Genomic DNA, 17,907 nt, shown 5'->3' with positions numbered 1-17,907 from the left:
CCTGCTCTCAGACTGGGTCAGGAAATCAGAATAGTATCTAACCTCTAACACACTGTCTCTCAAATTCTAGGGAAGTAAGAAAAAAAAGTGTTCTCTCTCCCCCATACACACCCATGCCAAGAATCTGCACTGGTAAATCATAGCAGTCTTAGAGGTCATAAAAGGACAGTAGTTTGGAGTGGTCTAACAAGAGCCATCTGGTCCAACAAGGTCAAGATGTACTTACTACCTGTCAGCCTCTACAGCTGCCTAACAGTTGCAGCAAGATGAAGGCCCTTCTAGGAAATTTCCTCAGGCAGTGTGTCCACAGGACAGGGCAACCACGAGGGCTAGTCTAACCTCTGAGCTCTAAAAAATGATCAGAGAAACTTTCATTGTGTGTGAGCCAGTTGAGATAAAGCAGTTCAGTAAAACCAGTCACTGCTGGGAGATTTGATTTTGACATCATGAAACCAAACCAGGACTAATTAATGAGAGAGAGAGAGAGAGAGAGAGAGAGAGAGAGAGAGAGAGAGCACCAGACCCAATAATGGGAAATATGGGAAATGGGAAAAATCCCCTTTCCTTTTGCTTAAATATGGAAAAATCAAAGAAATGGGGAATCCCTCCCCAAAAAGGGTATGGCTGTGACCTTATTCCATCATTCTTAATCTGTTCTCTCACCTAAAATCTTCCCCATAGCCATACTGGGTGAAACTGGGGCCAGTGTCTCAACACTTTGTTATTCCCACACTGACGTGCCAAAATTTGGTTGAAGGGTAGTGAGAGGAGAGAAAAGACCATTTTCTCTAACAACTCATTAAACAGAAGGAGTTCTCTCGCCCTTCAAGACAAAGCAGATAAACAGTGACATCTCAGACGCAAAGCATCACGCGACAGGGAAGTTTGAGGAAGTTACATTAGTTGTAGCCATGAGGAGAACAAGATTTCCTAGCAAGAGAAAAGTGTCAGGAGAGCAGGGGGGCAGAGTTAAAAATAACAAAACCCAACAGACCATCTCCACAAACAATCACCACCAGTAACAGATAAGCGGGGGGAGAGCCTCAGGGGGACTGGGTTTCCTGAGAATGGTGCTTTGTGGGACGGTGGGGAATCAAACCCCAGCACGTAGGCCCACCCCAAAGAGCCAAACGGTCTCTGGGCTTCAAGGCCCCAGCCCGTTCCAGTGAGATCAGCAAGCCCACGCCACGGTCAGCCCCAGGCTCTGGGCTCCAGGCTGCTGGCCCGCAGCAGGGGGCTGTCTGGGATGGAGCCACACTCACCACCACAGCGGGAAGCACAGCACCCCCGGCACCGTCAGCGCCAGCAGAAGCATCCGCCAGTCTCTGATGAAGTAAGCAAACAGCGGCAGCAGCATGTAGCCAACTGCAAAAAATGTGCACACGCCTAACGTAGAGAATATAATACGAACTGACTTGCCAAGAATTTCTGTTCCTGTTCAAAACAAGGGAGGAGTATTAGCATTTTAACTCACTTTAATATTTGCTTTTTACATCATTACCTGGCAGTTAGAGTTTAAAACATAACCACTTAGAAAAGGGAAAAGGTGTTTGCCTCATGGCCCAGAGCAGGAGTGGTCAGGGTGGAGGAAGGTGGGACGTGACCCAAGACTTACCACCTCATAGAAGGATGGGTTTTCATGAGATTTTAAAGGAGCCACAGATTTTCTTTTTTAAAGGCTTCCTCATGTCATAGGAACATCACGCCCAGCCCTAAGAGGTAAACTCTTCTGAGGATGCCACATTTCCAAAGTAAGAGCCCTGGGGTAAGGAGCAGAAAGGGTGTCCCAGGAGACCAGGGTGGGGGGTGGGGGGGCTCTTCTGAGGGCGAGTGGATTATGGGGCATTCAGCCTTTCCCACAATTCTCCACTGTAAATAAGCAGACACGGGTCTCTCGGAAACAGTGGAGAGTTCAGTTACTGAGTTGTGTTAGGACACCTTTAGCAACCCTTGAGCCCTGAGAAATGATAAAAAGGATCCAGCTGGCTCTGGAGGTGCACAGAGCAGAGCCCCAGCACCCAGGACTGAATTCCGCTGCAGCTACACTGTGCCCAGGGCTCAGCCCCAGGCAGTCACAGTCCATACAGCCCAATGAAAGACAAGAAGAAGCTGCTCTTCCCGCCTGGCAGGAGGCAGCCCTGGAGCTGTCCACGCACAGAAGGAGCTCACAGAGCTTTCCCAGAACACCACAAAGGTCCAAGACTGCTTGGCATCCGGCCCTGTTCTGGGAAAGGCTCCTGCTCTGCTCAGCACCACACTGGATCGCTCAGCCCCACTTCTTCCAGAGATGTTGCCTGCTCCTTGGAGTGCTTGATTTGAGACAGGGAGTCCAGGAACAAGCTCCTTCTGTTGTCACAAAACTCCAGGCCCTTTACCCAGAGTTCACTCTTGGTCTTCTGCCCCAGGGCGGAGATCTGGCCAATGACAACAGCTCCATCTTTTGTTTGAGATCTGCCCACCACTACCGAGAAATAGCCCAGAAATTACAAAATAGATCATTCGAAGGTCATTCAGGCTTGGCTTTCAAGAGAGAGTTTTTCAATTGTGTTTAGATGCCCTGAACCCAGGCTAAGGAATTAAGGGCTAATTCTAGAGAAGCAGTCAAATTACTACTTCTGTTGGTTTTCCTTTCTCACCTCCTACCTGTTCCTGTCCTCACCTCTCTTCTTCTTCACTCAGCATAACTGAAGATGTGCCAGTGGTTCCCTCTTGAACATCCATTTCTAAAAGCCAGACTGATAGAAATGGCCAGGATTGTGTACCCCTCACAACCTGGACTGCAGACAACAGCCCTAACCACCCAGGGCATTTCTCAGCCTCTAAGCTCATTTCCAGGAATAGGGCCAGACTTCTTTCAGGATCGGGAGTGTTGTTTCCAGATCTTTTCTTACCTCATTAATGACCTTCCTACCACTCCATAAGAAGACTCACCATGCCATGGTTTCTAAACACTTCGGCTGTGATTATTATTACATGAGAATGAATAGGGGGTGATTTATTCCTAAGCAGAGATCCAGAGGTGAAGCAGCAGAGGATGTGACTGTGGAAAAGAGAAAGTGCCCAGGACCAAGTGAGAATCTTGTAGACTCATGAGGCCAAGGGAGCTCCCTCACACTTCCATGACCCTGATGAGAGAAGAGAGAGAAGTTACACCACTGGATTCTTGGATAATCTCCCTCTCTAAGCTTGGATCTCAGGCCAGAACAGAGTTGTTCTAACTTTGCAGAGTACCCATGGGGGACAGAAGCTTCATAAATCTACCCCTCTGCCTTTCTGTGGAGCAACACAGATGGCACAAACCTGAATAGCTCCTTGTTAGCACGACTTCCTGCTCACTGACCTTTTAGACAATCACCCTGCCTTGAACACCATCATCATCATCTTCATCATCATCTTCATAGCTAGCAGTGTTTTGAGTAGGCACTTCGAGCCAGGTTCCAGACTGAGTGTTTACACATATTATCTCTTTGAATCTTCACAACAATTATATATAAGAACTAATATTACTTCTATTTTACACATTATCAGCTGAGACTTAAAGAGTTGAAGCAAACTGCCTAAATTCACACATATGTACTAAGTGGGACAGCCAGGTTTTAAGCCTGATCAGTATGACCTGTGGATACTGTCCAGGAAAAAAAATTACCTGGGAGCAAAGCCTTGGCCCTGTCAAGCAGTCCTTCAACTGAGGTCCTAGTGGAGACATGTGGGAGATGGCTGAGGCCACACCTGCCTTTTAGAAGTTAGGATTTGTGTTTTCCCCACCTGGGCTGGTTTTTGAACTCACTAGAGGCCAACCAGACCCCTCTGAGGGACACTGGGAGAGGAGTCCTGTTTCCTGAAGACGTTTCACGGCCTGCAGGTGCCAGAAACTCCATGTGTTCAGCTGGCAGTGAGATAGGTGACTGGTGATTTCTGGCTCCGCTGACTGGGGATCCTTGTCCTGGCCTCCTTTACCTCCTAGGTTTTTACTCCTAGGACAAAGCCCACTTGGTCTTGGTCTGGTTGGGCCTCTGAGTATCACTTGGGAGTGAGACTCTGACATCTAAGCCAAAGAGGCATGTCTTGGCCAGGAGTGTTTGCCCACTGCCTGTCACCACCACCAGAACCTGAGCACTTTCTCCAAGAGGGAGTGACTCAGAGCGTGCCAGGCTTACTACCATGCTGATCAGGGCCCTTCTGTGGTAGTCAGCCCAGGAACCACTGGATCCATTTCACTTGGAGGCAGGACCTGCCACTCCATGAATGACCAACAGAGGTCTGCAGACCCCAGCTCAAGAAACAAGACTGTGGTGCAGTTGCCAGGATATGGGGTAGGACCCAAGGGCCCTAGGATAGGAGTGGCCTCCATTAGTCATGTGCAGAGCCTGGGCTCCCTGGTGCTCATTTGCTACTAGAGTGACTTTGATAAGTCCTACTTCATGGAGCTATTATTATGAGGCCTGAGATAATGTAGATAAAGGGCCTAGCCAAGTGTCTGGCATGTGGTAGGTACTCAGGAATAATTAATTCTTTCATCCTGGTCAAACGGTTGACATGTGCCAGATGTCAGGGGAATGTTGGAAAGTACAGTGCCTTTGACCAAGAGACCCGGTGGAAGACAGCAGAACCTCTCTTTGCTCCCAGGAAAATACTCCGAATCCTCATCAAAACAGCAGACATTCCCTTGCTTCCTCTCTCTCCTCTACAAACGTTCACAGATCATTCTAGTTAAAAGTAACCTTTCCTATTTCTGCATATGCCCAGAAAATTTATAGGAGCTCCTCCCAACACTCCTAGGCCATGACCCACGTTCTCTATAACAACTGCAATGGCTGCCTCTGCCGACCAGATGTGAGCCCCTTGAGGACAGACAGGAGGGAGTCCTTCCTCCTCCCTGGGTCCCCCCGGTTCTTCCCTCACACAGTCCAGTGCAAACAAGGGCTGCCGGCAAATTTCAGCATCTTTTTAATGTATTTATATCCCACCTCATCCCTTGAAGGTTTTGAGGTAGCTTATAATTTGAAAAAAAATAAAATCATGGTAACGTTAAAGTAAAATACAAAGAAAGGTGAAAAGCTATGCCTTGGAGAAAAGAACAAAAATATGTAATGGATCACTTTGGAAAACGGTCTGGCAGTTCCTTAAATGGTAAAACATAAAATTCCCACCTGACCCAGCAAGTCCACTCCTAGGTACATACCCAAGAGAACTGAAAACAGATCCACAAAAAACTTGTACTCAAATGTTGATAGCAACATTCTCCAAATTGGTCAGAGAGTGGAAACAACCCAGTTGTCCATCAGCTGATGAAGAGATGAACAAAATGTGGCATCTCCATACAATGGAATACTGAGTCATGCTACAACATGGACCAACCTTGAAAACATTAAGTGAAGGAAGTCAGTCACAAAGGCCACATATTGTATGATTCTGTTTATCAGAAACATCCAGAATAGACAAATCCACACAGACAGAAAGTAGATTAGTGGTTGCCAGGGGCTGGGGAGAGAGGAGTGTGGGGGAGTGACTGCTAATGGCAGGTGATGACAGTGTTCTGGAGTTTGGTAGAGTTGATGATTGTACAACTGTGTGAATACACTGATAACCACTGAATTATACACCTTTAAAGAGTTAACATTATGGTATTCAAACGATATCTCCATTAAAAAACTGTGTGGCTGGGCTTCCCTGGTGGCACAGTGGTTGAGAGTCCGCCTGCCGATGCAGGGGACACGGGTTCGTGCCCCTGTCCAGGAAGATCCCACATGCCGCAGAGCGGCTGGGCCCGTGAGCCATGGCCGCTGAGCCTGCGCGTCCGGAGCCTGTGCTCCGCAATGGGAGAGACCACACAGTGAGAGGCTCTCGTACCACACACACACACAAAAAAAACCTGTGTGGCTGATAAAGGCTGCATAGTTGATACAGCCTGAGCTTCCGGGTAGCCAAAGTTATAAAGGAAGATGCCATCAGTTATGTACTTATCAAAAGGAAGAATACATTTAGACCTCAGAGGAAGCAGAACTTTAAACAGTTCAGCATGCTGGAACAAATATTGCAGAGGACGTTGATGTTAGAAATACTGGGAAAATACTGAATTAATGGATCAGGAGGAGACAAAATAAATTCAAGCAGCTGGTTATGAGAGATAAAGGAGGATGCCGCTGGCATTTCACCCAGAGGCTGTGGACAGGTCAAAGGCGTTATTTCTGGGAAACAGTAGGAGATTGTGAGGGGGAGCTAGACTGTGGGTAGGGCCAGTGGCCTTGGTCCTGAGTGGTCAGTTCTTCCTGAACAAGCCTCATTCTGGCAGCTCCCTCACTTCCAGGTGTATCCACGTTCTGTTCCTTTAAGTAGCACCATTCCTTCCTTTCTTTTTCTTGTCTCCTGTTACTCTGGCAGGCTTTATAATTGTTAAAAAGCAGAGCAAGGAGAGGATCCATTTTCGCATTGCTTTGAGAGTGGGAGTGATTCAGCTTCCTGAATTAATGTTAAGACCCCTAAAATGGGAGATTATCACCACAGACTCTTGCCAACCCTTCCCTAGAGCCAGAGGGCAAAAGGGAAGGCCCAGACAGAAGGCAGACCAGATCCAAAGCTTAGGTTTCTTTTAGTTAAATAAAACCCAGAATTTGACTATGCTAGTCCTGGAACACCAGAGAGCACTGCTGTACTGCCAGAAGTCAGCCTCCGCCGAGTCTGCCCCACCCCACCCTACCCCAGGCGCTGACGAGCAAGTCTGGCTGCTCCAGGGGGCAGGTTGGTTCTCAGTGACACACTGAAACGTTCAGGCCTGAGAGCCCAGTATAAGGAGGCTCATACCAGTGCACAAAAGTCAGCAGTTTCCTGCAGAGCCCAGTAGAGTAACACTATAGCCAGGGAGGCTCCCAGAGCACCCTACCACAGCCCTGGACCAGGCTGATGGGGAGCCTGCTATACCCAGTGTCCCACCCACTGATCTGGCTTGTACATCTAGGCTCTGACTGATCTTACAGATCTTACTTTCCCCTTGGCTTTCTCACTCGTCTCATCATGGGGAGTAGGGAGGGAAGTTGGTTGTAGTGTCAAGGTCAGCTGGGCAGGGACTTTCTTGCAGGAGGCCTGGGATGGGCTCTCCTGGCCGCATCCACTCACACTGGGGAGGCTCCATGGCTCCAGAAGCACCCTTTGCCCCTGGAAAGGCAGGTCTCAATGCTGCCATTCAGCAGGACCTGGGGGATGCCGTGCATGGCACAGATGCCACCTGGCTCCTGTCCAATGACAGGGCTTCTCTGGCTTCACTATTACCTTGTGCCCTTCCATTTCAGGTGATTCTTTGGGTCCTCCTAAAGGGCTCTGCTGGCGTCAGGCAGATTCCTCTGTTTAGTCTCTGGTATGTTCTGGCCCAAGCAAAGCTACCCATTGGGCTTTCCAGGTATAGGGCGGTCATCAAAAGGAACATGGAATCTGCAGGGTTTAAACCATGAGAACAACAGGCTCTGCTGTGTCCAAGAGCCCTGTGTCCTTGGGGCCATCAGGCATCAGGAGGTATAACTTCTGTCCTGAATTCCTCGCATCTCCAGTTTCCAGTACCACTGGCTGGAAGCTTTCTGGGTCCTCTCCTCAAATGACCCTCTTTAAGAAAATCTTGCTCCCCTCCTTCCCTCTGCAGGGAGGAGAGAGGCCCCATCCTGCTGGGGCCTGCTGAAGAGGGTGCTTCCGCTGGGGCCCTGTGGCTTCAGCATACCCTCCTCTCCTCCCTCTTTAGACACTGAGGCTGGGCCTGTGGAGAGGGGCTCTTTACAAATGATTAAAGGAGTGGAATTTGAACAGCTCCATCTTGGCAACGTGACAGGGTGTACACATCCTCAACTAAGAGGACACAGGATCTCAAAAGCCAATGAGTCATCCAGAATCTCAAACGTGACCAGAATCATCTTACTAGATTCAGACTTTTGAGACAAGAAGAATCATTAGACTTACATTAAAGGGGCACTATTGGTAATTACGCTGTGACAATAGGGACAAACTGGGACAGACAACAAGGAAATATGATCACACTGGAGATTATGGGAATTGGTGTCTATTATCCCAGATGTGCCCCCATCTCCCTTTCTCTCACCTGCTCAGAGGGAGCAGGTAGGCTCAGAGAGCCTGCTGGGGACTCACTCCGGCGGATGACCCTTATCAACCTGCCCGGAGCTCACCCTGCTGCCTCCCAGTAAAAGCTGGTGAAGGCCCTGGGGGCCTCCTCACGACCTTTAGCTTGTGAGTCCCCCTCATGCAGCCTGATATTCCAGAAGCAAGGGTGCTGCTAGGAGATAGGACTGCTCTCAGCAGTAAGGCTTGTCCTGCATGCAGCTGATATGCTCTGGGGGTGGGCTCTCACTTAGGGGTGAGGCCAGATCTGCCCAACGATGGCTGGCTGGCACTGGACTCCTGTCTGCACGTGCCTCCTCCACCTGTGTACTGGGCACACCAACTACCCTAAGTACCTCCATGGGCCACGCCCAGCTGCCAGGAACACTCTTTAGCCCCAGCCCAGGCAGAAACCTCAAGCTTTCATAGCTCAGATCAAAGACACCCCTAGGCTGTCTCTCCCTCAAGATCCCCTCCTCTGTCCCTCTCACGAGCCCTGTGCTCCTGAAATGTGTCTCAGTTATTACCTGGCTGGTTCTTACCAGCTGCAGCTCTTCTTCATTGTCACATTTCAGGGCCCAGCACAGAGCTGGCTCCCTGTGCGTGCCTGTCTTGCCTGTGACGCATCAAAGCACCTGTGGCTAGAGCCTCCACCACCAGCACATATATCCCCGAGGCTGATCACATTTTGGAAGCACAGCCCATGAGATGAGGTGCTTCCTTCTGTGCTAAGAGCACTGCCTGTGCCCTCTCCAGTGGTCCCCTCTTCCTAGGCCTCTCAGAGGGTTGTAAGGAGTCCTGTGGGTCAGAAGCCATTCCTACCTAGTATGAAGGCCACCACATAGTTGGAGATCTGGCCCATGCCGACGATGACAAATAACATGGTGAACATCTCCCAGTTGATGGAAAAAATCTGCAGGAAGCTGAAGCCAGTCTGCACAGCCATGGTTGCGAAGAGGATGGTCTTTCTGCCAAACCTGTAGAGTACAGCACAGGACAAGACATGGCCCATGAAGTTCACAGCAGCACTGTCATCAGGGCATGTGGAAACTCTGAGTCAGGCATTGCTGCAGACTTTGTTTTTCTCAGGGCTGTGACAGGCTTTCTACTTTGTTTTTCTCAGGGCTGTGACAGGCTTTCTTCCTGTCACATCCTCCCAGGCTCTTCCTTGGTGAGGCCTCAGGCATCCATCTGCCCAGGAGGTAACTTATGAGATTCTGAGCCTCCTGTAGAGGCACCATATCTCAAAAGCACAGAGCAGCTTATGCCAAAGACCATGTGGAAATCTACTCTTTAGAAGGAGTCATAGGTAGAAGCTGCCACCATATTTCTGGAATGTGAGTACAATACAGATTGCAGATACATCTAATATCAACAACATGAGAATTCTGTCAATCCAGAACCAAGAGTCCTTCTATGTCAGTGGTTTCCAACCTTGGCTGCTCCCGGAATCAAGAGAGCTTTAAAAAATACCGGTGCCAGCACCTGCCTTCCAACATGCTTATCGTCTGGATGTAGACAATTGGATGCAGTTTGGGTATTGGGACTTAAAAATATTTCCCAGGTGACTCTACTGTGCATCCCAAATTGGGAACCACTGCTCTATGGAAAGTGTAGCTTCCAGCAGTCCATTAATGACACTATAGTTGGCTTAAGTCTTTTTTTTTTATAAGAGTTTTAATTTGACTTTCTGATAGTGTCCAATGGCTAGAAGGGAACACAGGTATGAGCAGAACAGTCTCCCACCCCATCTTCCAAACTCAGTTCTCAGTCTGTTGGGTCTGGGGTCCCATTGGGCTTCATGACTGGGGGAGGGACAGCCACTCCTCTGGGAAGCCTTCCCTAGCACTGCCATTGAGCACTCCCACCTCCCTGCTCTGGTACCCAAGAACATTCAAGGGCCAGTGAGGGCATATCTCCCAGAGCTGCAATGCTGTCTCCTCCTGACTGTGTGCCCCAGAAGGCCCAGAACCAGCCTGGGTCAGCTCTGTGGCCCCAGTGTCCAGCCAGGGGCCTAACCCACAGCAGAGGTGGGTGCACTGTTAGGGAAGGGTACTCCCCGAGTCTGGCCCTGACTCTGGCTTATGGCTGGTTGTGGATAGATCACAAGGCATCCAAGAGCTAGGGGTGGGGTGGGGAGGCAGTGGGGAGGCAGTGGGGAGGCAGCGGTGTATATTTGCAAGGAGTTTGGTGATATAAGGGCTCCACTCTTCAATGGGTCTTGCAAGGGGCTGAGGGCAGAGGACAGAGGGGACATCATGGTTCCTCCTGTCACTCACTTGGTGGCCTAAGGGGCCTCCCTTTCTCTGGGTGAAAATACCCTAAATTCAGTCCAACCCCAAGACAGGCAGTGAATTGACAATCACCCTTCCTCCCGCCCAGTACCCTTACCTGTCTGACAGCTGCCCAGACACAAAGGAGCCGAGGAGCACGCCTACGAAGAACAGGGAGGTAGTAAGGGGCGTCTTCCAATCATCCTCACACACCAGACTCCACTGCCAGGGAAAAGGTGAAGTGTGAGCCCAGTGCTCCAGCCCAGCTCCAAGGGCATAGCATGGCAGCCAGGCAGGCTCTCCTCCCCTGTGCCAGGCTGTCACTTTTATGCAAAGGGCATAGGCCTCGCAGCCCTGGGGTTGACTCCTGACGCTACCATTTACTGGGGCAAGTCACCGTCCTGCCTGAGGCTCACCCTCCTCTTCCGAAAGGGAGGGTGATACCTCTGGCCCTGCTTACATCGTGTATTGAGAAGTGAGCTGAGGCATGGCTTTGACTGGCTACCCCTCAGCTGTGAAGCGGTATGAAGCAAAGATGCCATTTCTGCTTCAGAAGGCATCCCTGCATGGAGGGAAGGTGTTTGAAATGCCTGCAGGGCAGGGTAGAGGGCATGGTCACACGATCCAGTTGTAAAAGATTCCTCTACTTTGTTGAAAAGTGCACGTGGTCCCCAGGGGCCTGTGATTATATTTTCTGAACAGAATCCTCCAGAGAACCCTGTGCTCCCTGGTCCACTTATACCGTAGGCCACACTTAGGGCCTGATCCGGGGCTCCACTGTGCTAGGGGTGGGGTTCCCACCCCTCTCCAGTGCTCCTTATCTCCCCTCTGCACTCCTCCACCCTCCTTCCCATGCAGCCCTCACAGAAGTGTGTCCCTCCCATTCCCCAGGGCCCGTGGGCTCTGGTAGCCCTAGCAAGTCCCTGCTTGTGGACCCATAGAATGAGAGTCTGAGGCAGAGTTTCAGTTTCCAGCTCTTAAGTCAATTCAGCAAAATCTCAAGGGGAGGCTGCAGAAATTTCAGTGTGTTCAGTGAGCTTTCATTAATTAAAAAACAAGCAGGTGCTGCCAATAAGTATTTCGGGGCTGTGGTCATGGTGTTGCCGTGTGTGGCAAGATGATCCAGACTATAGGAAAAATCCCCTGCCTCCCACCCAATCCCAGCCCCACTCAGCAGTGGTGCTGCTCCCATGACATTCCCAAAGCAATTTAGATCTTAATCCTCACAAGTTCCCTGAAATAGATTTATAAATGAGTTCACATATTTATATCATGTCCCATCTGCAGCAGAGAGAGGCCATTTATAAGGATACATACAAGAGAAATGCGTACAACAAAAAGCTAAGGGAATCCGGGCAAATGAAAATCTCAGGGGAGGAGGGGTTACAAAATAACCAAGCCAGGGGTAAGACTGACCTCTGGCTGTCCTGCCCAAAGGCCTGTCTGCTTGCCAGGGAAGCCCTGAAATCTGGCTTTGAATATCCCAGCAGCTCAGCTCTCAGGATCACGGTGTGCAAAGTGATAAACTCATTCTGCAAAAGCTCAGTTTTTCTGAGTCCTGAGACCTGAAAGAAGCCTCTCCTATATACTTCCTTCCACAAAGGGGCCACTCTGTGATGTTGAGGATAATGTCTTTGAGAACACCCCCATCCTGGAGACAATAACAAGATTCATAAATCTGCCTCTGCTTGTTCTCACAATGCTGGTTACAGTGGGACGCCCAAGCACAGCTCTGCAGAAGAAAAACAACGTGGACCAGAAACTCTGCTCTCTACCCCTCAGGCACAACTGAGGATAAGTCTGAAACCACACCCAGAGTAGTGTTGCTTCAACTGGGGTACCTGAATAGGCTTCAGTGGAAAGGGCACAAACCCTCCAAAACTGTATGGCCAGATTCATGTGCCCTGCCAGGCCACAGGTCAGAAGGGGTAGACAAGACACGTACCTGAATCAATGACCACCCACTTCTAAAACATCACTCGCCAAAGTGTCAGAAAAGATCTTGGGATCTGCCCCAACACACAAAGAGGTTAGTGATTGCGGCCCCAGCGCCTCATGATGTGGAGCATAACCCATTTTGCAGAAGAGTAAACTTAGGCTCTGAGACTGGTGTTTGCCTGAAGTCATAGCAAGTAAATACCAACTTGGGCCTCAGAACTTAACCTTGTACCCATGTCCCGCTTTGGACAAGAACTCCAAAGGCCAGACAAAACGAGTTTATTACGCCCTACACTTCTTCAAGGAATGTGACACCAGGACTAGGGGCAGAAGATCTCCCCCACACCACAGCCTTTAGACATGGACAGAGCCAAGAAAATCCCAAGTTTGGTAGGGGTGTTAACGTGTCCATTATCAACCATCACCATTCCATCTGCAGTCAAGCAGAAAAGCTCTTCCAAAGATAATGTGCTCTCCTTTGTGTTTTTAAAAATATTTTTCTGTCAGGACATTGCCTTTGGGCAGGATAGATAGCACTTAGAGAAAGAAAGGAGAGAGGAAGGCTGTTAGATGTGGAGCCAGGCATTGCATGAGCAAAGGTAGTAAACAGGACTGGCTACCTAATTTGCAGGCCCAGTGCAAACTGAAAATGCAGGACCCCTTGTTCAAAAATGATTAAGAATTTCAAGACGTCAGGACTTCCCTGGTGGCGCAGTGGTTAAGAATCCGTCTCCCAGTGCAGGGGACACGGGTTCGAGCCCTGGTCTGGGAAGATCCCACATGCCGCGGAGCAGCTAAGTCCGTGTGCCACAGCTACTGAGCCTGCGTTCTAGAGCCCACGTGCTGCAACTACTGAAGCCCACGTGCCTAGAACCCGTGCTCCACAACGAGAGAAGCCACTGCAATGAGAAGCCCGCACATCGCAACAAAGAGTAGCCCCCGGCCGCTGCAACCAGAGAAAGCCCATGCACAGCAACGAAGACCCAACACAGCCAAAAAGAAATAAATAAATTTATTTAAAAAAATTTCAAGACGTCAATAGCAGAGCATTAAAACCAAGTGTGGGGTCCTGTGTGACTGCATGGGTTGATGATCATGAAGCTGGCCCTGGTATTGGGTCAAGCCTAGTCTCTTTGGGGAATGGAGCAAGGAAAGGAGTTCTGAATTGGATGCTGAGAAAGGTGAGGTGAGGGCCAGCTCCCCATTGCTCTCCTATTGGAGGCCATGAGGCCATGGTTCTAGGTCCCCCTTCCTTCCCTGAAGAGGGGCCCAAGGAGCCCTGTCAACACCATCAGGGAGATCCTGTTCACACCTGGCAGGGGAAGGCAGCTGGACCTCATGGCTACTTATGGTTGGTTCCAGGGCTGGGTTCCCTCTTGGGGAATTACTGTACCCAGAGAGTCTTTTCAAAAGCTGCAAGACACCTGGTAATAGGACAAGATTGGCAGATAAAGTTTTGGCTGCGGCTCATGGAACTGGGGTCCAATAAATCAGCTGCCAGCCTGTAGGGGGTGCTGTTTTCTCCACGGGGCTATTCTTAAGGAGGCCAGGCCCTGCCTGCCCCAGTCCCTTGGGGTTTCTAGGGGTGTGTCTTGGGGCCTCAATAGCCAGGTCCCAGGGAACTCCCTGTGGTTAACAATGACATGGCAGGACCAGTGGGAGACAGTCTTTTCCTTGATGAGACAGAACTGTCCCGTGGGTCTCTGCACATGTGTGTACACACATGCACATACAAACATACATACATACACACAGTCAGCTCAGAGGCTAATGGCTGATGGCCTGGTGAGGAACTGCCTGGCATCGCTCTGGAGCTGTGCTTTAAGGTCAAATACTACCATTACTGAAACATAACCCACATTCCCACACACACCATAGACAAAGAGTAGAATGTCCCAAACTGTGCCAGGTTGAGGCACTGGATGTGCTCTCACAGGATTACTGTGTCTGTCTCATCCTCAAGGTCTTAGACCAATGTTCTCTAACAGAGCAGAGTAAGCTCCATTTGGCTGGGCCATCTAGCCTTCGGCTCTGCTTTAAAAAACAAAAAACCACATCACAAGGTAATAGGGGATGTGAGGTCACTCTTGGCCTAGAAGAATATGCGTCTCATGCCCTCAACAGTAAGAATAATAGGAAGGACAAGTACAGTCACTGTGTGCCTTGTATTACTCATGGGATCTCAAAGTTGCCATGTGAAATGGGTATTCTCTTTATCCCCATTTTACAAATGAGTTAATGAAGGCATAGGGCAATGAAGTGACTAGCCTGAGTTCTAGTGGATTGGTAAAAGGAATTGCTTAGCCATTTGTTCAACCATCACTGAGCACATGCTCTGGGCCAGACTGTGTACGGGGCACAAAGCAGACATGGTCACTGCCTCCACAAAGCTCAAGGTCAAGCATACTTTTCAGGACAGACCAGGTGTGCACATGTGCATGCATGAGCCCAGCCGTCCGGGGTGGGGTGGGCTTTGTTCTGGGCCACTGTGCTCTCTGGCTAGAGAGGAAAAGAGGCACCCCCTGCTCAACCTTCTCCAGATGGACAGAGTTCTAAAACCTGAACACATTCATATAATCATTCTAGATAACTAATGCATGTACAAGGCTAGGCACGTGGTAGATGCTTAACAAACTGTCGATGAATGAATGTTGAACAATTAGGAGTAATGGAAAATTAGTTTGGAAATGTGTGGTATCACACACTGTCTTTTTTTTTTAATTTACATTTATTTATTTATTTTTGGCTGCATTGGGTCTTTGTCGCTGCGTGCGGGCTTTCTCTAGTTGCAGCGAACAGGGGCTACTCTTCGTCCCAGTGTGCGGGCTTCTCATTGCTGTGGCTTCTCTTATTGCAGAGCACGGGCTCTAGGAGGGTGGGCTTCAGTAGTTGTGGCACGCGGGCTCAGTAGTTGTGGTTCATGGGCTCTAGAGCACAGGCTCAGTAGTTGTGGCGCACGGGCTTAGTTGCTCCACAGCATGTGGGATCTTCCCGGACCAGGGCTTGAACCTGTGTCCTCTGCATTGGCAGGCAGATTTTTAACCACTGCGCCACCAGGGAAGTCCCTCACACACTGTCCTTTGAAAATCACCCTCAACCTTGAACTCTCCAAGTAACCAAAGTCTAGCAATTTTAGCCTTTACCAAAGCCATAAAGGACCATAAAGATAAGTGTATCCCTGTGACCTGCATAGAACTGAGAACTTTGGAAGGCAGCCTGATGTTGAGCAAAGAGCACAGGCTCTCTTGGGTTCTACCACTTCCAGCTGTGTGACTTTGGGCCACTCATTCACCTCCATTAGCCTGTTTTCTCCTCTTCAAAGAGGTGACAATACTACTCCCTCTTGAGGTCGTTATGAGCATTGGACAGGAAACGTAAGTAGTGTGTCTGACAGTGACACATTACAGGCCTCATTAAATGGTAGTTCCCTTTCTACTGATCTCATGCCTTTGTCCTAACCAAAACCATGACTTATAACAAACAGCATTAATGAATAAGCAAAGCAGGTTATACTTAAACCTGACTAGGCAGAAGAGATTGTTAGAAAAGAGAACTTTCTATTCAATGACTAAAAACCAGAAAAGCTTTTACCACAAGGTGTAAAATCCCTTTATAAATGGACTTCAATCTCAGAGACAGCTGTGAATGAAAAACTAGCAATAGTTCATTTAAGAATGGATTTCTATGTGTTCTCTTATAGTTATATTTTTCATTTGGGGGGAAGAAGAGGAAGTAGTAGTTAGTTAATAATAGTATATATATCCACCCACAATTTCTTCTTTATAACTTAGTTGCAGACTTAAAACTGGAAATTTCCTGACCATTGGGGGGGAAAAAGCTGGCTACTTACTTCTTTTTGTTTATAAGGTCTTTAGTGAGGTATAATTTACACACCATAAAATTCATTTTTATGTTTACAATTCAGTGGTTTTTACTATATTCACAGAATTGTGCAATCATCAGCACTATCTAATTTTAGAATGGTTTCATCACCCCTGAAAGAAACCCCATGCCCATTAGTAGTCACTTCCCATTCTCTTTCCTCAGCCTGTGGCAATCACTAATATACTTATGAATCTGCCTATTCTGGACATTTGATATAAGTGGAATCATACAATATATAGTCTTTTGTGACTGGCTTCTTTCACTTAGCATAATGTTTTCAAGGTTCATCCATGTTGTTGTACCAAATATCAGTACTTCGGGCCTCCCTGGTGGCGCAGTGGTTGGGAGTCCGCCTGCCGATGCAGGGGATACGGGTTCGTGCCCCGGTCTGGGAGGATCCCATATGCCGCGGAGCGGCTGGGCCCGTGAGCCATGGCCGCTGGGCCTGCGCATCCGGAGCCTGTGCTCCGCAACGGGAGAGGCCACAGCAGTGAGAGGCCCGCATACCGCAAAAAGAAAAAACAAACAAACAAATATCAGTACTTCATTCCTTTCTATGGTTGAAAAATATACCATTGTATGGATATACCACCTTTTATTTAGCCATTTATCAGTTGACAGACATTTGGATTGTTTCCACTTTTCGGCTACTATGAATAAAGCTGCTATAAAGTTTTGTGTACAAGACTTTGCAAGCGCATATGTTCTCATTTCTCTTGGGTATATATGAAGAGTAGAATTGCTGAGTCATATGATAAATCTATGTTTAACCTTTTGAGAAACTTGAAAAATGTTTTCTAAAGTGGCTCCATCATTGTACAATCCCAATAGCAATGAACAAGGGTTTTAATTTTTCCATATTCCTGTTAACACTTGTTATTGTGTGTCTTTTTTTTTTTTGGCTGAGTTGGGTCTTTGTTGCTGCATGTGGGCTTTCTCTAGTTGCGGTGAGGGGGGGCTACTCTTCGTTGCGGTGTGCGGGCTTCTCATTGCGGTGGCTTCGCTTGTTGTGGAGCACCGGCTCCAGGTGTGTGGGCTTCAGTAGTTGTGGCTTGTGGGCTCAGTCATTGTGGCTCACAGGCTCTGGAGTGCAGGCTCAGTAGTTGTGGTGCACAGGCTTAGTTGCTCCGCGACATGTGGGATCTTCCTGGACCAGGGATCGAACCCATGTCCCCTGCATTGGCAGGCAGATTCTTAACCACTGCGCCACCAGGGAAGTCCCTATTGTGTGTCTTTTTAATTTTAACCATCCCAGGGGTGTTAAGATGTATCTCCTTGTGGCTTTGATTTGCATTTCCCTAATGACTAATGATATTGAACACCTTTTGTATTGAATCTGTAGATCAATCTGAGGAGTTTTGCCGTCTTAACAATATTGTCTTCTGCTTCATGAACAGAATGTGAGATGTCTTTCCATTTACAGTAAGTCCCCTACATACAAACGAGTTCTGTTCTGAGAGCACATTTGTAAGTCCAATTTGTTCGTAAGTCCAACAAAGTTAGCCTAGGTACCCAACTAACACAATCGGCTATATAGTACTGTACTGTAATAGGGTTATAATACTTTTCACACAAACAATACATAACAAACACAAAAAATAAAGAAGACATTTTTAATCTTACAGTACAGTACCTTGAAAAGTACAGTAGTACAGTACAACAGCTGGCATACAGGGGCTGGCATGGAGTGAACAGGCAAGAAGAGTTACTGACT

General features: G+C 48.5%; 1 protein-coding gene across 2 annotated transcripts in view; it reads right to left on the bottom strand.

Moving 5' to 3' along the window:
- The window catches only part of SLC22A4 (solute carrier family 22 member 4), a 49,136-nt gene that overhangs the window by 22,472 nt on the left and 8,757 nt on the right, over positions 1 to 17,907 (bottom strand). The window contains exons 2-4 of one of the 2 annotated variants that reach the window (XM_060091920.1): positions 10,489 to 10,592; positions 8,920 to 9,074; positions 1,263 to 1,434 (exon numbers count right to left, since the gene is read on the bottom strand). In XM_060091920.1, coding sequence (XP_059947903.1) covers positions 1,263 to 1,434; positions 8,920 to 9,074; positions 10,489 to 10,592 — 431 coding nt within the window. The remainder of the gene's footprint in view (positions 1 to 1,262; positions 1,435 to 8,919; positions 9,075 to 10,488; positions 10,593 to 17,907) is intronic. The other variant, XM_060091921.1, reaches the window with a different exon arrangement.

This window comes from Mesoplodon densirostris, chromosome 3, assembly GCF_025265405.1.
Source record: "Mesoplodon densirostris isolate mMesDen1 chromosome 3, mMesDen1 primary haplotype, whole genome shotgun sequence".
Classification (NCBI taxonomy): Eukaryota; Metazoa; Chordata; class Mammalia; order Artiodactyla; family Ziphiidae; genus Mesoplodon; species Mesoplodon densirostris.
Note: the sequence above shows the minus strand (reverse complement) of the source record. Positions and strands in the feature narration are given on the sequence as shown.